This window comes from Danio rerio, chromosome 19 (assembly GCF_052040795.2).
Source record: "Danio rerio strain M-AB ecotype USA chromosome 19, GRCz13ab, whole genome shotgun sequence".
Classification (NCBI taxonomy): Eukaryota; Metazoa; Chordata; class Actinopteri; order Cypriniformes; family Danionidae; genus Danio; species Danio rerio.
Genome location: NC_141039.2, coordinates 18979587 through 19002253, shown reverse-complemented (window position 1 = coordinate 19002253; position 22667 = coordinate 18979587). Strand labels below are relative to the sequence as shown.

The window sequence follows — 22667 nt, the reverse complement described above, 5'->3', positions numbered from 1 at the left end:
TTATGTTACTCGATAGACAACATTAACTTGAGAGATTTTAAAAATAAAAGGTATTTTTTAAAAAGAAACAAAGAGCAAATCTGCAACAAATAAAACTAAAAATAAAACCTCCTGCCAGTGCTGTGTGTATTCCGCCACTGACAGTGTAATACACGCTTATGCAGCGCCTGTAACTGCCGCTTTTAAGAGAGATCAAAGCTGGTATCATAACCAAAAAGCAAGATCATATAGTTATAAATATTCCATAACAATACCTTCGAAATGTTTATACATTTACATGTTGTTTATTGAGATTGTGTGATCTGTATATGATGTCTGAACTTTACAGAAGCTGTAAACTGACACGTGTGCGGTGATGTTTAGCTCTGACAAGGCGCTTTTATTCAGCCTGTAGTCTTAACATTTTTTAAAATAATGTTACATTTCTTAACATTTTCATCATTATTTTTTATTTATAGTTTATATATAAAATGAGTGCCAACTTGTTTAGTTGTGATCATTATGCAAGGATCATATTTCACATTCGGTTTTTTCTTTAATAGCCTAGATTCGTTAATGATGTAGCCTATTTTATAAACGGATTGTTCATATCATAAGGACTAAGCTGTTAATATATAATATAGGCGTTTATGGTTGTTATTTGTATGGTTCCAACTTCCACAGTTTTTTCAGCCTGTAGCATTGTTGTGTTTTATTCGTTATGTTAATAAAAGTTATGTGTTGTTTAATAACAGTGATTTTTATTTATTTTTTTTGTAGTTTCCTTTTTGTTCATTCAAACAATTGACGCCGAATTGGCAATTCCCGCAAAACTGAAAGTTCAAGTATTATTCGCAAGCATTTATAAGCTATTTAAAAGCAGAAAAAAGAGGAAAAGAAGAAATGCCCACTCCCACGGTGATACCGGTATAACCGGTGTTGTCACATGTCGATTAACCGGTGGGGAAATTTCGTCACCGTCACAACCCTAATTTGTATTGATTTTCAACTGGCTCACGGTGAATCATTACACCCCTACTTACTCTCCTTCACCTAACTCCCTAATTAAACAGGGTTCACCACAGAGGAATGAACCACCAATTACTCTGGCATATGTTTTATGCAGTGGATGCCCTTCCAGCCACAACTCAGCACTGAGCAACACTTATACACTTTATCATTCACACACATTCATATACCTCTGCTAATTTAGTCTACCCAGTTCATCTATATCGCATGTTTTTAGACTATGGGGGAAACTGAAGCACCCAGTGCAACATGAGGCATGAACATGCAAACTCCACATAGAAATACTTCCTGGCTTAGCCGGGACTCGGAACTAGTGACCTTTTTTGGCAAACCATGAAACTTAAATACAATTTAAAAAGTAAAATTAATATATTATTAAATTGAATAAACATTGATGTCTATTAATCATCATTGTCATATTGGTTGATTTTACAGATGAATTACGGAAGCCCAATTTATATTTATTGTTGTTTTCTGTGGTGTTAAATTGAAAGTTATTATTTTTTAAATTAAAAAGTTTAAAGTTATTGATCTGCCCCGCTTTATATTTGATTTGATAGTCATTAGCAAGTTTAACAAAATTGCATGGATGTATCTAACAACAGACCCTCTTTGACAAGAACAATGGTGCGAAGAAAGAGGAAATGAATGGCCGGGGAGATGCAGGAAAAAGTGAGGTGGTGAAGAAGGAGAGTTCTAAGAAGATGTCAGTGGAGAGGATCTACCAGAAGAAGACCCAACTAGAACACATCCTTCTCCGCCCAGATACATATATTGGCTCTGTGGAACCTGTCACTCAGGTGAGAGAAAATTTATTAGGATGATGATTAAAGATCAGGGGTCCATTCTTCATACATGGATTGCTCAATTAGCTGGATTTGGTTATTGATCATTTGACTCATAGTTTCGTTCTTCAAAATTCATTCAAGAGCAACTGGTCTGGAAGCTCTAACCTGCTCAAGAGCAGGCTTATTTCATATAAACAGGATTAGATTGTGTCATTTCAAGTAAAGGTGATACTAAAAGTATGTAGCTACCTACTGCTGATATTTTCTTACAATAATAACCTATAGGATATATAACTTTAACGTTGGGAAAATAACAAAACTTTCAAAAAAGAATTACAGATATCTTTCCAATATCAAAACGTTTTTTTTTTAATTAATTAAGCAGCAATTATGACACCACAAGGTTAAAAAACTTGAATACGATCCTAAAGAAAATCCACTCTAAAAGTAAAAATAATAAATAAATAAATTGCTAAATACTCTTGACACATAAAAGTGTAAAGCTTGCAGCCTACAACAAATGTAGAAAGTCATTGTGTATTATATTTACCAAACCTTTTACTATGAATTGTATGTAATTTTGATCACATAGATGATTGAATATTAATCAGATGATCAGGTCAATCATGTCATTCTGATCATGAATTTGAGGATAGGTAGGTCTGTCCTTCACAAGCAGGAGCACAAACAGCGATTTTAGATCATTTAATAAGTTTTTTAAAATCTGATTTAGAAAATTGCAAACTTGAAAACATGCAAAGACAAATATTAGTTTAACAGGTTTTGCTTTTTAAGCAGAATAGCTAAGGTATATAAATAATAGAATAAAATAAAAGGTGCTGTATGTAAGTTTTGGACTTTTCTAAAGCATAAAAAGACAAAAAAAAAAATTTTTTGCAGATATTGAAGAAAAATGTCAAGTGAACATTCTTGTTTATCCAAAAAACATTGCTGAAGTCAGATATTCTGTGAAAACGTGTTTTCCATGCTGGAACGCTGTTTTGTTTATGTTTTTTTTTTTATCTGCCCAATGCCAGGGGTCCATTCTTTTTACCTCGCTTAAATGATCTAAGATGATTTTGCCGATCCTGGATCTTTTAATCTTGATAACTGATCTCTGGCTAATTTGGTTCTTCAAACAAGTTTGCGAATCAGATTAGATTGTCTGGATGAACTGATGTGAGATCGCTGCGTGTGTTGTGAAGGACAGATCTATCGATCCTCGAAATCATGATCAGCAATGCAACGATTGGCTGACGGCACAGCAGCGTAATGACATCATCTGATTAATATTCAATTATCCATGTGAGCAAAATTACATAAAATTAGCAGTAAACGGTTTGTTAAATATGACACGCAATAACTTTCCACATATGTTGTGAACTGCAGGCTTTTTTACACTTTCATGTGTCAAGAGTATTTATCATGTATTTCAGTGCATATCAATGTATTTAGTTCTACATTTAGAAAATATTTTCTTTATTACAGTAGCCGTTTTTTTAATCGCTGTATGGAATAACTGGATGTTTACAAAAGCATTTTGATATTGTTAAAGGTGTCTGCAACTTTTGTGAAGCATAATCACTGGCATATTAACTGTCAAAACATGTTCATGACTGCATTATGGATTATTTCTTTTTTTAAAAAAGTCACATATTCTGCATTTCTATTATCATACACAAATTGTACTGAAGCGATCTAAAAAGTTTATATCAATAAACCTTCTCTTTGTACTTTCATTTCGAGGGTGCAGATTGCATAAGTTTTGTTAATATAACTTTATTTATTTTATTAATAACTATAACTTTATATATAAAGTAAAAAATTTTTTTTACTATTTTCCCAAGTGTATATAACTACTACTGTAAGAAAATATCATAATTCGGTACTTTCTTTATTATCTTTGCTTGAACTTACCCGATCTAATCCTGTTTCTATGAATTGAACCTGCTTCAGATCAGGTTTGAGCTAGCAGAATTGTTGCTATGACAACAACTCTCAGATCAGCTTTGAAGAACGAACCGATCCTGGATCGTGTCAAATCGTCAATATCCAAATCCAGCTAACTGAGTAATCCACGTACGAAGAACGGACCCCAGCTCACCCAATTATAATTCAGCATTCAATGTTTTGATCCAAGAATGCAATACCTAGTTTAACCACTGGGTGCCAAACTTACTGCATCTTTAAACTGAATCCAGACCCATTCTAAGCATGATTGTGTCATTTCCCTCAAATGCATTACATTTATTTATATATTACTCAAATAATTGTGTGTTTTACAGCAAATGTGGGTTTTTGATGAAGAAATTGGAATGAACTTGAGAGAGATTTCGTTCGTCCCTGGATTATATAAAATCTTTGATGAGATCCTTGGTAAGATTACTGTATTTTATATATGTGTGTGTGTGTGTGTGTGTGTGTGTGTGTGTGTGTGTGGATGCTTTACCTGGCAGCTCTGCTTTACCTCTTTAGCTTTTGAAATCATTTATTTTACTTCCCTGTCCAGCATAGTCTTCAACATTGGTGGAAACAGGTCATACATTGTCAAGTGCAAACAAGTCTTAAGTTCAAGTTTAGACAAATCAAGTCAATTCAAGTCAAGGGTTTATATATTATGGCTGTCAAAATTAATTAATCATGAGTTTATCACGTGTTAATGCAAAGTAGTTTTAACTGCATTAATATTATTCACAACCTGTCTTGTTCTGGAGTAGCTGGTCTGTGTATTCTGTGTGGAACATATTTCTTTACCACTTTTGGTCACAGTTTGAGTTTGTCATTAGAACCATTAAAGGTGTTTATTCAAATTAAAATTCACCTAAGTCTGTTGTACTAATCATTTCAGTTACAGGCTAGTCAAACATTTGTTACCAAAATATAGAACTATTGTTTTATTGAACTATATTGTTAATGCGCTCCTTATTTCCTGAAAGTCAGTTATTAAATCAGTCCAATGTTATTCCTTCTAGTCTGTTTTCATTCTACATGTATGATACAAATTCACTTTTATGCTTTTAGGTCCCTTAAAAGGTATTAAAAGTCTTTAATTGCTATTTTTTTGCGACGTATTAAAGTTCAAATTTGAATTTAATTTTTAATTAAATAAATTTTTTTACTATTAAGATGCTGTGTAGTTTGTGAAATCAATAAAATCCTGCTTGATTTGACATTAGATTTGACATTTGTTTTGTGCAGTAAACAGGGAAATACTGTTATTTCTTCTATTGTAGACACCAACTGCTGGATTAGCATTTTATTCAGCATATGAGTAATGTTTTAGTTTAAGAGTAGTTTCTTACAATCAGTATTTAGTAAATAAACTATAAGTTAAGATGTGTTAATGTTTAAAACCCAAAGGGGCAATGAGGTCTTAAAATATATGAAAAGAGGCTTAAAGGTACTGGATTTCAATCTCTGATTTCTGTGTATACCCTGTATCATTGCTGGTTTAATTTCTGACAGTTACTGTTTTTTTTTTATACTAACTACTTCTGGCCCAATTGAAAAATCAGTTCCAGTTTTTTTTATATGGCTTCCAATATATATATTTTTTTGATGAATGAACTAGACTGTTACTTTTACAATCTCTACAATCACAACTAAAATGGACAAAGGTCTGCTTTTGCATTTTCTTTGTTATTAGTTATTGGTTGGAGCATATATATTCTTTAACAGTTTTTACAATCTCTAGAGAAAATAACTACATTTTAACATCTAAAATGTAATGCTCAGAAGGCTATGTTACTGTTGTGAAGTTGAGAGGTCTATTAGCAGTCTTTATTAGACAGTTACAAAAAAGCACAGCATCAGTATCAAAGGGCAATTAAAAAATCAAAAACAACAGGCAAAGGTCAGGGCAGGCAGCAAAAAAAAGTAGAGAAACAATGCAAGGGTCAAAAATAAAGGCAATGCAGCAAAAATAAAAATGTTCAGAAATGACAGCAATGCAAATCAAAACTTTGCAGAAAAATTAAGGAAATGTAGGGTTATAAATACATCTGTAAAAGATGCATGAGGGATTATTGGCGATTAAGTCTAAAATGATGGCTCCCTCTGGTGGTGCAAGGATTAAAGATCAGGGCTTTCATTTACAACAGAATTCTATTCCCTGCGAGAGGCTCCTGAAGCAAAAAATGAAATTGGCGTCAATGTCTACTGCGTAGTCAGGGGGTCAGTCTTTCCAGACGTGTGTTGGAAATTCTCAGTAAACTGGGAAATCTAGAATATATTTAGCATTAACCCAAGACCGTTCCTCTGTTTCATAACACTCCCAGTCCATCAGATACTGGAAAGTGCCACCCTGACGCCTGGAATCCACAATCTCTTAAGAGATTAGCTTCGACATAGATAGGCGGGGGGTCCACTCTTCGGTTCCCTCCACTGTATACACATCAGATGGAACTTGCATTTTTTTGCCTTGATGAAGAACGTGTCCTCCATTGAATTGGAGTATATAAGGATGTCGTCAATGAAAATAATGAACATGATAATGATCCAGCACATTGTGGAAGATGTTATTTATGAATGATTGCAACTCAAAAAGACTTTTGGCAAGTCTTAATGGCATTTATTCATTCATGTTCTCTTTGGCTTGGTCCCCCTATCAATCCGGGGTCGCCACAGAGGAACAAACCACCAACTCATCCAGCACGTTTCAATGCAGCGGATGCCCTTCCAGCCGCAATCCATCTTGGGAAACATCCACACACACACTCATTCACACACAGTCATAAGCTGCGGCCCAAATGACACACTATGCACTCATGCACTATGTATGTACTTATGCACTTACACATTCAACAATATAGTATGTGTATGTAGTGTCTTCCCAAATGGCACAAAAATGTTTTTTTTACTAAACGGAAATTCAAACCGTTTCCTTGATGACGTTTGACGGTTGCCAAATCAGTGAAATAAACAACCGAATTATCAAATAATACCTGCCATGAGTATAACCGCATTTACCATCGGAAGGTGCTATAATCACTCTCATAGGAGAATTTTGATTTCACCTTCCAAAACAAATAAAGATATCCAACATGTGCGCCCGATAGCTCCACCGCTTCCGCTACGTGAGTCGTTGAGTGCTTGAAGTGTCCATCATTACACACTTCATTTTACCGGCTGAATGAGTGCATCATCCGGGTAATTAAAGTGCACTTATTATTTTTAGACTTTTCAGTGTGAACACACTACTTACACTATTTATACTACAAAATGGCGTAGAATAGTGCATAAGTATGCAATTTTGGCACGCAGCTATACAGTCAGGACAATTTAGCCTTCCCGATTCACATAAACCGAATGTCTTTGGATGTTTTTAGTCTTTGGACCCTTGTGTGGTGCTGCATCAGGAACTAAATCAATGGCACAATCACTTGAACAGTGTGGTGGTAACTGAGTGGCTTTCTGTTTGTTAAAGGTTTGGCTTAGATCTGAATAGACAAGGGCAATCTGATTCTTAGTAGATAAAGATGATTTAACAGTTGATGATATGTTTCTAAAGAGGCTGTAGACCAGGGGTCACCAATCCTGGTCCTGGAGGGCCGGTGTCCCTGCAGGGTTTAGTTCCAACTTGCCTTAACGCGCCTGCCTGGATGTTTTAAGTATACCAAGTAAGAGCTTGATTAGCTGGTTCAGGTGTGTTTGATTAGTGTTGGAGGTAAAATCTGCAGGACACCGGCCCTCCAGGAACAAGTTTGGTGACCACTGCTGTAGACGTTGATTATGACAGGATACTCTCCAAAATATTTTCTGACCACTCTGCCAGGACATGTGAGGGTCATAATGGCGTAACCAAGGAAGTCCTAAGACTGCAGGGTAAGATTAAATTACATAAAAATTAATGCTTTCGTGATGTAATGCTCCAACTTGCAACTGAACTTTCGTGATGCTGTAACAAATCCTGTCTTCACCCATGGGGCGACCATCTAGTGCTTGCACTGCTAGGGGAACATTGGGACAAGAGTGGGACATGGAACAAGAGTCAGATGGGAGTGAGTAATGAGTCAAGTATGGTAAAAGTTATGTTTTTATGAGCTATTGTGATGGGTATTCACCCACTGGAATTACTAGAGAAAGGAGGAAAAGTGGTCACAGTATCTTGATGGCTTGATGGCTAGCATCTTGATGCTGCATTTCAAAACATTTCCATTGTTTTTACCTGCCTGAGTCTTGCATTGTTTATAGTTTTTGGGTTCTTACTGCCTGTTCTGGCCATTTGCCTGCTACACAGATTACACTTGAGCTCCGTATGCTGGTTTTTGATCCCTGCCTGTCTGACTATTCTCTTAATAAATACTGCGTTCAGATCCAGCCTGTCTTCATGTCCCCCCTCCGCAGCACATATCATGACATTAGGATACGTATCATATCATGATGTTTTTGGTGATACATAGACCTCAGTCTGATCCAACCTTGTCTTATGATTTGCAGGACAGTGTTAAGGGGTGGAGAAAAAAAAACAATTTATTGATTCTTTCTCTATCGATTCTGAATTGATTCTTAAAAGTTTGATTTTGTATTACAATTCAAAGATCTATTTGCATAGAAGAAGGAAATAGGAATAACCTAGGAAAAGAACTCATTCACAATTGGATAAGAATGTGAAGTCCTTTAAGATACCCACCCTTAGTTAAGACCCCTAGTTAAAAGGTTTTGATAGCTTGACTCTTGAAATTTCAGCAGCAAATGTCGCAGTAGCATTAAGTTCCATTAGTCTCTAATTTACTTGAATTGACTTAGTACTGATTCTTATAATTTGTAGAAGCATTGTTTAATATAAAAATAAGGTGCTTAGTGTAAAAGCGTTGTAAATCTGACTTAAGTAAAAATATTCGGTTTTATCATTCATTTAACAAAATGCTGTCATTTAAAAACATTAGGATGTTATGCAGTTAATGCAAGACCTTCGATTGCAAGGTCTCCTTGATCTGGAAATACCTGTGATATTTCATGCTCTAACATGATTTTCTTACCCATCAGTCAATGCAGCTGATAACAAACAGAGAGACAAGAACATGACAACCATCAAAATCACTATTGACCCGTAAGTGCTGTTTTAATATTCACATTTGCTCTGTTTAAAGACTGTTTATGGGTGTTAGAAATAAACTTCACATTTCACTGTTCATGTGCTTTACAATTTTTATGGATGGATATTTGGGTTTGAAAATGCCAAACGGTACTGGGTAGGTTAATCGAAGACAGAAAGAAATACTACAGTCCATGTTTTGATATAACACTTAAAATAGAAGTAAATGTAGGAAAACTGGGACTCAGCACATCTATCTTTTGGTGTCTCTTCTGTCTCTTTGTGTTGTAATGGCCTAACCTACCCTTCTGGTTCTAATAGAGAGTCCAACACTATCTCTGTGTGGAATAATGGAAAAGGAATTCCCGTGGTTGAACACAAAGATGAGAAGATGTATGTTCCTGCACTGATCTTTGGACACCTGCTCACCTCGAGCAACTACGATGATAATGAGAAAAAAGTCACAGGTAAATCTTTAGTTCTACAGTTTGTTTTTGATTGTAGTATTCAGCTTATTGTCTGCAACATATTAACATTGTTATTTTAATGTGGTTATTATTTACACTCAAAATATATGAACGCAACACTTTTGAATTTGCTTTCATTTTTCATAAGTTGAACTTCAGTAACTCAGTAAATTCAGTATTCTCTCAGATGCTGTTCACAGATTTGTCTTAATCTGTGTTAGTAAGCACTTTTTCTTTACTGTGTAATTTATCCACTTTAATGGATCACCATTTGTCTCATGCAATGCAACACATCTCCTTCACTAAGAGTCAATTAGCCTGTTGATTGTGGCCTGTAAAATGTTGGTTTATTCTTCTTAAATAGCTGTGTGAAGTTTCTGGATAGTGGCAGGAACCTTGCATTATCATGCGGGACCTTAAAAGTCGTACATTTTACGTGATAGTGTGATATTTACTGGATTAAAAATAGTTACGACTTGCATTAATCTGTCTGTGCATTTTCTTGTTCAAATGACAGTTTAGAACATGCGTTAGACTCATACTGGTCAACCCTCCCCTTTTTCCTGGGATTCTCCCATATTTTACAGTTCTGTCCCGCTATGATCCTGTAAAGGTATTTTCCCTTATTTCTCACGTATACAAGTCTTTCTCTGCAGCCAAGCCTCCCTTTACGCAACCCATACCGCTGAACCACAAGTGGCCGCCCCTTGCTCTTAAATGCTAGTCTGTTCTGTGCTCTCCCTTTGTTAGGCACGAAAACACTTTAAAATAAACATAAAAACTGCGCGATTTTATTCCTTTTCATTACAGGTGCCGTCGCCCCTTCATATGCAATCCTCAAAACCGCTGAAAACAAGTCCTCAAAATCCTCAAAACAAGTCATACCGCTGCATGACTGTTAGCTGAAGCGCTCCAAAGTGATAAATAAACGCTGTTTCCCAAACGGATTCTGTACTCGTGATTTGAAGCAGAGCAAAAGTCTGGGTTTTGGTTGCATGTTTAAACAGATATACACATAATTAATAATAATAATAATATTTAAAGATGTTGATCTTGGTGTTTTTTTTTTTTTTCAAACAAAAGTAATTTCGTCCTAGATGAGCATAAAAAGTTAGGAAAGCAGTCGAATGCTTTCATTATAATGTTAGATGTATGCATTTTTAGAGTGACCTGTTATTTAATGTAATCAAACAAAAATAAAATCTAAATAAATCATTCATTCATTGCTCTTTAATCAGAATGTATACGTTATACAGTGATGAAATGGCTTATGAGATTTGATTGTATTTCATTAAAATAGCTATTAATTTTAATAAGCTGAACTGTTTGCTAATTAATTTGCTGCTAATGTATACTATTTATTTTTTCTTTTGTAAATAATATTAAAACATTTTACTGACTATTTAAATGTTTATTTACAATGAAAAAGCTCCAAATGAACATATTTTGTAATTTGGGGATTTTTTAAAGGGGGCTGGGGAAATCCCTTATTATGGAGGGCATAACCCTTATTTTCACATCCCAATGTTGACAGGTATGGTTAGACTGAGTGTATGTATGTGTACATAGGTACATATGTGTAAGGGGTGTAACGATATTAAAACCGAACCGAAATATCGCGATACACTAACCACGATACGCATCGCGAAACTCTCATGGCGTACCACGGTACTTTCACGCCCCCTGCTGCCCATTGTTGAGGTTGACGTCACTTGTCTCTAACTAACTAAACCAATTTAAACATCTTTATTTTATCAAATTTGATTAAATTGTTTTAGTAATGATGAGGTTTTGTTCTAAATATACTCTAAAGTTAGTATTTTCCAAGTGCATGTCATGTCATGTGACTTGAGTGAGCATCACACTCGTTACTACTGTACGCAGGATGGCTGCTTCACATAGTACTGAGATTGCAGATCCCCCAGACATATTTAAGTCATCTGTGTGGGAACATTTTGGTTTTCCAGTGGAGTACAGGAATGGAATTCATGTTGTAGACAAAGCGCACGCCTATCTGTTTTATACTCATAAGGAAAAACATTTAAAAAGTGTAGTAATTTCACAACGTGAGGGTGTAAGCAAAAGACTGACAACAAAAGTGATTTAATGTACAAAAGTAAACCAGAATAATTCATTTATTTACTTGTTGGCTTAGTCCCTTTATTAACCCAGGGTCGCCACAGCGGAATGAACCGCCAACTTATCCAGCAAGTTTTTACGCAGCGGATGCCCTTCCAGCCCACCTCTAGGAAACATCCACACACACATACACACACACATACACTCATACACTGCGGACAATTTAGCCTACCCAATTCACCAGAACCGCATGTCTTTGGACTGTGGGGGAAATCGGAGCACCCGGAGGAAACCCACGCGAAGGCAGGGAGAACATGCAAACTCCGCACAGAAACGCCAACTAAGCCAAGGTTCGAACCAGCGACCCAGCAACCTTCTTGCTGTGAGGCGACAGCACTACCTACTGCACCACTGCCTCGCCACCAGAATATTGCCCAAATATATACAAAAAAGATAAATATTTACACTAATAAAAATAAAATAATAAAGTTACAAATTCAAATAAAGTATAAAACAAAAATGAGTTAAACTCGAGCAAGGGGATGCAAGTGAAGCGAAACAAAAGAAAGAAATATAACAAAACAATTCAAACTCATGAATAACCCCTTACCCCCTAAAAACTAATGAAAAGAAAAAAAGGTCTTCAGCGCCATATTCTTCCCTATACTTAACTGTAGAATAAAATAAATACAAAGATGACCTTTACCTCTTATCTGATGTCTTTAACAGTACATTTTCTACGTGTTTGCAAAATGGAAATCGTATGACATCTTCCCTATCCACCTTACTCTGAGAAAAGAGTGAACTTGAGGAGATACAGCTTAATATTGTCGGGAAGGAGCGGAGCCAAAAAATAACATACAAATAAATTTAAATAAAAATGTACAAACCTCACAAAATTTCTTAAAGTGGGCAAAAGTAATGCAAAATAATTTTGCCCAAACGAAAGTTAAACAAAAACAACGAAAATCATAATCATGTCAGAAAAATACACGAAAAACGAGATCAAAGGAAAAAGCGCTCTCTCCCGCTCTTCCTGACATGCTTTTTATATTCCCGCACTACGTTGCCAAATTATGTTCCTGCGCTACGTCGCCAAATGATGGTAGATCGGTCACCTGACCAATCAGCTGTCATGAAGGCGGACCTACAGAAATGACAGGCATCAGCTGTCATGAAGGCAGACCTACATAAATGGCCGGCATGGAAGGAGCGGGAGATAGAGAGAGATCGGGAGGCAAAAATACCGCTGGCTACAACCCTAACATTAGTTTCAGACACAACTGCGATGTATTTTACTGGTGAATATGTAGTGTAAAAACACTTTACAAACACATTATATGTATATTTGTCATTAATTTAAACGGAATCTTATCTATCTAAATGAAACCTTAGATAATCAAAAATGAGCATCATGTCTGTGTCTGCACAGAGATCAATCCTCTCACCTGAGAATGTGAATATAATGGTGTTTTTGAAGAAGATCTTTCACTGGTCTACGCTGCAGTTATTTATTTAATTTTAGTTTACTTAGTTAAGATGGCTGCAATAAAGAGAATAGTATTTTCTGACTAGTCTATATTGGAGGTATTTATTTAATTTTAGTTGTTTACTCAGGTATCCTGACTGTACTAAAATGTGATGACAAAGTTAATAAAGAAAAAGTTAAGATGTTCTTGCTATTAAGGGAATCTGTTCCTTAGCATTGCTGTCAACATGACATCAACCCTAATCCCACCGCAAACAGAAACCGAACCGTACCAAACCGAACTGCTAAAAAAAACGGCTCCAAAACCGTGAACTGAACCGAACTGAACCGTGCCTTTGGTGTATCGTTACTCCCCTAATATGTGTATAGGTTTATAGGTACATCTTACTAGTAACAGGTTAAACCCCTTTTTTGTGACATAAATTCAACAAGGTACTGGAAATATTCCTAGAGAGATATAGAGATTTTGAGAGATTATGTAGAGATTTTGGTCTATATTGACCTGAAAGCATCAAGCAGTTGCTGCAGATTTGTCGACTGCACATCCATGATGCGAATCTCCCATTCAACCACATCCTAAAGGTGCTCTACTGAATTGAGATCTGGTGACTGTGGAGGCCATTTGAGTACAGTGAACTCATAGTCATGTTAATGAAACCAGTATGAGATGATTCGTACTTTATGACATGGTGCATTATGTCCTGCTGGAAATAGCCATCAAAAGATGGGCACACATAAAGGGATGGACATGGTCAGCAACAATACAATTGGTACCAATAGGCCCAAAGTGCACCAATAAAAAATCCCCCACACCATAACGCCACCACGACCAGCCAGAACCATTGATACAAGGCAGAATGGATCCTTGCTTTCATGTTGCTGATGCTAAATGCTGATTCAAATGTCACAGCAGAAATCGACACTCATCAGTCTACAGAACAAACCATCGTTATACAATAACTTGCCTAATTACCCTAACCTGCCTATGTTAACCGAATTAACCTAGTTAAGCCTTTAAATGTCACTTTAAGCTGTATAGAAGTGTCTTGAAAAATATCTAGTAAAATATTATTTACTGTGATCATGACAAAGGTAAAATAAATTAGTTATTAGAATTTAGTTATTAAAACTATTATGTTTAGAAATGTGTTATGTTCAGAAAAAATATTTCTGTTAAACAGAACATAAACAGGGGGGCTAATATTTCAAAGGGCTAATAAATCTGACTTCAACTGTATATATTTAACAGTTTTACAGATTTTACAGCAACATTAACATGCTATTCTGAGAATTCTCCTGTCGAAATTAAATATAAATAAAATATCTCATCAAAGCAGGAAATGATCAAACTCTTAACTTACAGAGAAAATAACTTGCACTGTACCATCAAGGTTTTTAGCAGAATCTTCATACAATCATTGTACGCAACCTGCAGCTTATGGATGGCCTAATTTTAAATCATACCACAAAGGGACTTTATATAAAGAATTGCATTATGGTATAAACAGGTTTACATGCTTCAAACACACCTAAAACATTTTCACCAGCATATAACTTTAGACGTTTTTTGTTCATATCATTATCATCAATCATATCATCAGTAATGATATGTCTAAAATATTAAACAATTTTAGTAATGTTTAAAATGTGCACTGGAAGCTGGAAAAACAATATTTCTATGTTCTTTGGTTCTAAATAACATGACAACACTCTTTTCAGTATAATATTGCACATTGACATAACTCTTGCCATAATCTGCATTAATATTATGCTTGGCGTTGGTTAACTTTCAGGTCAAAAAGCAGCCCTTGTCCAGGCCTAACAGCTATAATATGCCATTATTATTATCCTTAGCTTTTTTATTCCGAGGCCATACTTTTGCAACAAGGCTTACTATATGCTTTCTTGTTAAAGCAAGTAATATAAGATCTACTAGCCTTATGCAATGATCCTACAATATCTTCATATATTTCACAAAAGTCACCTTACACAGGATTGTTTTTAAATAAAAGTAGTAAGATTGTAAAAAAAGCAACAATTGCATATTTAATATAATTTTTAATGACTATATGTCATGCTAACTGGAGATCCAACCCTCATAAATCACTAGAGAACATTTACTTTTTCTCGGACTACAATTCTGACAATATATGAACTACTACAACTCCTTTCAGGCACCACACACACCCGTGTCCCGGTTCTCCATTGATTACTCACACACAACTGGGAGCTACTCAAGACTGATTACATGGACCATATGAACCGCACACACATTCACTGCTGAGTCTTGTTAGTACATACCATGTAACATTACAAAGTGCATTCCGTGTTTAGTCTCTCCGTGTTTTGACCCTTGACTTTTTCGGTTTATCCTGCTTGTCGCCTGTATCAACCATTTGCCTGTAATCTGACTACGCTTCTGGATTTCCCTATATGCTACCGTTTTCTCCTGATTGTGACCATTGCCTGCCTGATCATTCTCAGTGTAATAAAGTACTACACGTGGAATCTCAACTCCGTTGTCCAGCATCCTCAAGTTACAGAAGACAAAACATGGATCCAGCAGAAATACAGATTATGCTTCTTTGCCAAGGGGAGTGATCTATTGAAGAGTATGGAGGACTTCATCATATTTAACATCAATAAGTGATTTGTGCGTCATGATATTTTCTCGTGGAAGACTTTCTGAATCACACTATTCATGTATGCCATTACATATTCCCACTATACAATGGATCAATACATTAAACTGGTACTACAGCTGAGTGGGTCCCCTTTTACTGTTGGTTAGGTGGTGGAGGAAACCATTAAATATTTTTGTGGGGCAAAAGATTTATTCATTTTTTACTGCAAAAACCAAAAGCCTGTGTGCATCAAAGCAGCTGAAGTATGATGAACAGTACATAAAATATGGATATGGAAATATGGATGCATCATGATTAACAACAAAGCACGTGTATTCTGAGGTCCTTGCAAATGACATTTTAAAACCTGTGAAACTGGTGCGTAACTTACAAAAGAAACATCCAATGTTTAAAGATAAACCAGCTGACTTTTTTCGATGTAAAGAATCAGCATTAAGAGGTCAAAAACAAATAATGACAATTCAAACCACTCTGCCAGTAAAAGCCCACTCTGCTTCATATGAGGTTGCATATTTAGTTGCCAAGGCCATAAAGCCTCATACAATTGTAGAGAGCCTCATTTATCCCACTGCAAAGGTAATCTGTACAACTATGTTTGGAGATAAGTATGCAGACAACCATAAGCCGACGTATTAATGAAATAACATGCGACAACAAATGTCAGCTAATTAAAATAATAAGGAAAGGGATTTTTTTCCCATAACAATTAGATGAGTCGACAGACATCTTAAACTAATCTCTACTTCTTGTATTTGTCCACTACCGTCATGAGAGAAAATTGCTTGAGAGTCTGCTATTTTGCTCATCAATGAAAAAGATTTTTTTTTTAAATTCAGCGGTCAACTGAATGTACTTGGTCTTTGTCGGCAACAACTGTGTCGGTGTGTTCACTGATGGAGCGGAGTTCATGTTAGGGAAAAATAAAGGAATTGCTGCCTTGGTTTGTGAAGTAGCTCTGCATGTTTGTTTCACCCACTGTATGATTCACAAAAAGGTTCTTGCAACAAAAACACACCCTGCAGAGTTGAACGGAGTGCTTCTAACAGCAACACAGATTGTCATTTTCATAAAGACTCATCCCACAAGTTCAATGCTGTTTGCTTTGTTATGTAAAAAACTGGGGTCAGAATATGAATCGTTGCTTTTTCACACTGAGGTTAGGTGGAGTGTCCTTAAAATTAAAAACCCCTGGCCTAGATCCCAACCAATTCACAACATGGTAGTTCCGCTGCCAGTTCAGCTAAGCACAAGATGGATGCCACCAGCTCTCAAGTCCACAAAATGGCTGCCTTCACTCTCCCAGCTCACAAATTAGATTCATCCAGTCCTCCATGTTACAAGATGGTAAGCGCCAATCTGCCGTTTGCTCAGAAGATGATGTCCTGTCCAAAGTCTAGTCCTGTCATAAGGGGTGTAAGTTTTTCAAAGTGATGACATGCCAACTGAATGATGTCTCGCTTGAGTCTAATGTGCAGATAAAATTATTAAACAGCATGGTCGTCACTTTACCACCTCTATATTTCTATTTAACCCCCTAAAAGTTTTGTGATTAGCTCTTGACCTCTGCACTACTAATATATGATCTCAGTCCCCTTTAAATGTGATATGAAAATGGTTTTTCATTTAATCAGCAAACCACAGCTGTGCAGAGCGTTAGTACAAGGTGTGTTTATCGATAAATTACAGAAACACATGTATCACTCGTACCCCAACATCATAGAGGAGCAATTGGGTTTCCCCACACTGTTTCCTCTGCATTTCGTTCATTATCACAGCTGTTTTCTCCAGTGACAATTTAACCCTTAACGAACATTTTGATATGTGTATTTCAAAACTAACTATAAATATAAAGCATACTACAGTGCATGTAGCATTAACTATATCTATATATTTATTTAACATGTGGAGTTAATTAGGCCTGGGTGTGGATAGAGATTGCTAAACACCTTTTAACAAGGCTATGTAGTTTTGTTTTTGTTTTAGGAATTGCATATTTCATCTATGTGTTATTTTTGACTAATATTTAAATTTGTTGACCTGAAACTACAAAAGAGGCAAACACCTTGGTATATAGACTTGACAATAACTTTTTTGATCACCAGCCACTGTGGCTAGTAGTTTTTCAAAATTACTTCCCACTCGCCCTTTTTCTAGCCACTAGTCAAAATTTTCAATGGCCCATCAAAAAAAAAAAAAAAAGACAAGTTAAAAGGTATTTTTTATCCACACATTTTAAATAATGTATCAAAACTCTGTCTGTGAATCTAGAATTTCAATATTTCATTTATCTATTTTCTTTTTGGCTTAGTCCCTTTATTAATCTGGGGTCACCACAGAGGAATGAACCGCTAACTTATCCAGCAAATGTTTTACGCAGTGAATGCCCTTCCAGCTGCAACCCATCATACAATACGGATAATTTAACTTACCCAATTCATCTGTACCACATGTCTTTGGACTTGTAGGGTAGACCGGAGCTCCCGGAGGAAACCCACGCCAACACGGATTTTAATATTTTAAAAATGTATAAATGTATAATGAGCAAAATTCAGTGTTATGCAAACAAAAAGAGCAGTATGAAAAATGTGGATGTATTTTATTGCAGTTCGAAATTATTTAACAAAAGGTGGTTGACTGGCAAATTGTGCAAAAAAAATCATAATAATCCCTATAAATATTTTTTTTCATTGTGTTCTTATGTAAATGTCTGCTTTCAATGCAGGTTAGGCTACTGTATCAATAATCAGAAAAGTGACAGGAGCAAACACAGCACATGGTTGAATATACTGCAGCATTAATGTAAAAATGAACTTTAACCCCTAATTTCCCAAAGCATCTCTCAGTGATCGCATCATGTTCAATACCATCATCCCCCGCACACCACTAAGGTTTGAAAGGAAAAGGCACGCTCATGTTTTACGGCATCTGGCACTTTATATTTTGCAATGTCTCGTATCGATACAAGCAGGCAAAAGATTTAAACACATGGCAAATCATTTATTAGACTCTGAGTTGAATCTTTCCTTTTAGAATCAATAGTTTTAGACATGGTGCACTTTCAGATTTAAACCTCAGCTGGATGTTTTCTTAAAGCTGTTACACACTGCATGGAAGGTAATTTTCAAAAACCCACAATAGGGCTTTTTTAATTGTCAATGCAGCCTCCTTTTTGGTTTTCTGTGAAAAAAACTGTGAAAGAGTCATTGTTAAAATTAAAACATTTGTTTAGTTAACTAATGGCTCATAAAGAATTCTCTGATTTTTTAGTTGGTTGTAGCTTGTTTAGTTATTGTTGTTTGTATGTGTGTGTTCAACAGAAAACAGAAGCTTAAAAAACAAATAGCTTGTAAATGATTTTGTACATTTTCATTTTTTGGGTTAGCTTCTCTTTAAACTCATCAAGTTTGTGTTTTTTAGGTGGCAGAAATGGATATGGCGCTAAACTATGTAATATATTTAGCCTAAAATTTACAGTGGAGACAGCCTGCAAGGAGTACAAACGCAGTTTCAAACAGGTACAGTCATCTTGCTGATTTGCAATACAGGAAATATTTTGTGGTTGTGATTAAAGTTCAAGCCGTCTTGATGTCTTGAACATCTACTTAAAGCTTTCCCTTTTAAATTTCTTCCAAAGACATGGACAGAAAACATGGGGAAGTCAAATGAGGCGAAGATTAAGTACTTTGATGGGGAAGACTTCACATGTGTCACTTTCCAGCCTGATCTGGCTAAATTCAACATGGAGAAACTAGACAAGGACATTGTGGCTCTTCTTACACGCAGGGCATATGATGTGGCTGGCTCTTGTAGGGGTGTTAAAGTCATTCTCAATGGAAAGAAGCTACCCGTAAGTCATCTTTTTGTAGTAAAGAGCTTTCTTGACAACAGAATATTCTTTTATTCTAAAAAACATTCCTATACAGTTGTCTTTTTAATGACAAGACCATGTCTGTTTTTGTTTTGTGCTACAGGTGAATAGTTTCCGCAGTTATGTGGATTTCTACGTAAAGGACAAACTGGATGAGACAGGTGTTGCTCTGAAGGTGGTAAATGAGACTGTTAATGAACGCTGGGAAGTGTGTCTCACCATGAGTGAAAAGGGCTTCCAGCAAATCAGCTTTGTCAACAGCATTGCCACCACTAAGGTCTCTGAAGCACACAATTACTTATTCTGGAAACTAGAAATGGTTAAAATCATTGATTTACTGAAAAATGACTGCTTAAATGTCTCTGTGACTGGTCTGTCTTAAGCCTTCTTGTGTCTGCTATACTGGGGCCTCATTTATAAAATTTTGCATAAAATATTTTTACTCAAATAATGTTTTTTTTTTCCCTTATGATTATAGTATCTTTACATTTGTAGCCACAGCTGTGACATAAAAAAGAAAGAAAAAGAAAATTCATGCTGCAGCACTGAGTGACATTATAAAGAATTAGTCCAGTATCAAGATAGGGGCAAAAAAGATTGTTTATCTGCAACTATATTTATTCGTATCCTAGGCTTGATTTATTAGAAAATTGTTGAACGTTGTTTGTCTTGTTTACTTCTTGACAATTATTTTTTTATTACATTTTTTCAATAATTTCACCTTTTTATTTTACTATTTTACTTCACCATTTCTGCCATGCTGTTACATAGCTATTAAGTAGCAATATTTAAGTTAAATATGTTTAATATCCATTATCTGCAGTCAGCTGTCTCTAAAATATGTACGCATATGTCAGAGTTTGAATCCCAAATTTCATCACCCATCTTTTGCACAGGATGTGGCATACACATATTTTAGAGCCTGTTTTGTTTGTATGCAACAGTTATAAAAGAAGATGATTATGCTTATGATTATTACTTATGCTGATTCTAAAATAAAACACATTCCTAATGCTAGAGAACAGCAATGCTTTATTTTGCAACTGGGTTTAAAGAGGGTGATTTTAAAGATTTATCTTTTAAAGTGTGTTTAATTTTGCTCCTGGAAGGCCAACATACTGCATATTTTAGCTCCAACCAGCTTCTAAACATTTGAAACCAATTTTGCAATTGTACAAACACTGGAATTAGCTAGTTAAAGTCTCTAAGGTTTGTGTAATTGTAGTAAACTCAAGATTGTGTCCCTCCAGGAGCAGATTTGGACACTCCTGTACTAAACTGACAGCAAAAACACATCATTATCTGCAATACTCATTATGCTCAGTACTTATAAAGGTGTTTTTGGTCATGTCTCTCCAGCTTTTTTAAATGATGTGGTACTCATGAGCTTTGTGATATTTTAGGGAGGAAGACATATCGATTATATAGTGGACCAAATAGTGGGGAAATTGATTGAAGTTGTGAAGAAGAAGAACAAAGCCGGAGTATCTGTAAAACCATTCCAGGTAAATTTTTGCTACTCATTACCCCCTTATAATAATACTATCATATTCAGTATTACACATATATTCAGGGTCTTTGGTTTTTCATTCTCTGAAATTTTGGTGGCTCTGAGATGTTTAATTACTATGTTTTAATTATTTGTTTTGTTTATTTCAGGTTAAAAACCATCTATGGGTATTTGTAAATGCCCTTATCGAGAACCCAACCTTTGATTCTCAGACCAAGGAGAACATGACTCTACAGACCAAAAGCTTCGGTTCCAAATGTGCTCTCTCGGAGAAATTCATCAGAGCTGTGCGTGATAATCTCTTAACTTGATTCTCATGTTGTGATTAATCTTTTATTATACATAAGAGGTTGCATTTTCTGTGCACTTTACATTGCACTACAGCATTTAGATTTTTTAATGTGTTATTACAACTGAATGATTTCCCTTCACAGGCCACAAACTGTGGTATCGTGGAAAGCATTCTTAACTGGGTGAAGTTTAAAGCTCAGACACAGCTGAACAAGAAATGCTCCTCTGTCAAACATAGTAAAATTAAAGGTATTCCCAAACTAGATGACGCCAATGATGCAGGTGAGCTTATAGCAGATAAACTTATAGCTATATCTGTCAATTAGATTTGCACAACATGGGTCAAAACATATATTTCTGTTTTTTTGTTTTTTTCATAAAGCAAACTGAATAGATGATTAGGGCTTGCAAGGCTCTTTGTTTTATGGCCAATCACTATTCAATCTTTGAAGACATGATGGCTGGATTAGTAGCTGCAAACAAAGTTTATTCATTTAATTCATATAATTTATTTTGTACTGCAGTTTGAAACTTAATGTGAAAATGATAATATATAATATAATATGTACTCTGATTTTTTATATATCATGGTCATAGCTGTTCTGCAATTTTTTGTCATTTGATAAATTTATCTAAAAATTATGAAAATGAGAGAATTGGTGCTAAAATGTGTTTTTAACTTTTTGAAGTTTTGTAAAACTGCTATTTTAAATGTTCAGTTAATCTGTGAGTAACTGTTTCTCTGCCATATAGGGGGCAAACACTCTTCAGAGTGCACACTGATCCTTACAGAGGGAGATTCAGCCAAGTCCCTGGCTGTATCTGGTTTAGGTGTAATTGGTCGGGACCGATATGGAGTGTTTCCCCTTAGGGGAAAAATCCTCAACGTGAGGGAGGCCACACATAAACAGGTAAACCTATCGAAATCTTAGCATAGGTCCGATTCCGATTCTGAGGTCACGATTAGATTCCAAATTTATTCTTAATTTAAACTTTTCCTATTTCTTTTTCTGTACATTTACATTGGTTTTAAAATATATTTTTTTTGCATAATAATTGCTTAATAATTGGAATCTCTATATTTATGACAGTATGTCATCTTAAAAAGAATTTGTTTGATTAAATAATTATTCCGAAAAACAAGCTCCAAATGCAAAAAAAAAGAAGCCAATTACAAAGAGCAATTATAAAAAACAAACATATTCCACGAAAAATGATATTTATTTTCCCCACAAAACCATCCATCACAATTTGTTATGTGTTTATAACATTAAGAAAATGTAGAGTTGAAGTCAAATATATTAGCTCTCTTGTGAAATCATAATTCTTATATATTTCCTCACAAACTATTTAACAGAGAAGATTTTTCTTAACACATTTTAAACATAAAAGAGTTAATCACTAATTTATTCAAACTAAATTTTTTTGTCTTTGCCATGATGACAGTAATAAATTTTTTACTAGGTATTTTTTCAAGATACTATCA

General features: G+C 35.3%; 1 protein-coding gene and 1 long non-coding RNA gene across 4 annotated transcripts in view; one reads left to right on the top strand and one right to left on the bottom strand.

The window, feature by feature from the left end:
• The window catches only part of LOC147832527 (uncharacterized), an 845986-nt gene that overhangs the window by 433958 nt on the left and 389361 nt on the right, over positions 1-22667 (bottom strand). The window lies entirely within an intron of this gene.
• Positions 1-22667, top strand: part of top2b (DNA topoisomerase II beta) — a 95483-nt gene that overhangs the window by 16075 nt on the left and 56741 nt on the right. For 2 of the 3 annotated variants that reach the window (XR_015516125.2, NM_001045191.2), the window contains 11 exon segments: positions 1614-1808; positions 4082-4172; positions 8784-8847; positions 9154-9299; positions 18930-19027; positions 19147-19359; positions 19484-19657; positions 20784-20885; positions 21040-21177; positions 21325-21463; positions 21935-22092. Coding sequence is in view for 2 of the 3 variants with exons in the window: in NM_001045191.2 (NP_001038656.1) it covers positions 1614-1808; positions 4082-4172; positions 8784-8847; positions 9154-9299; positions 18930-19027; positions 19147-19359; positions 19484-19657; positions 20784-20885; positions 21040-21177; positions 21325-21463; positions 21935-22092 (1518 nt within the window). In the remaining variant the exon portion in view is untranslated. 3 annotated transcript variants of the gene reach the window in all.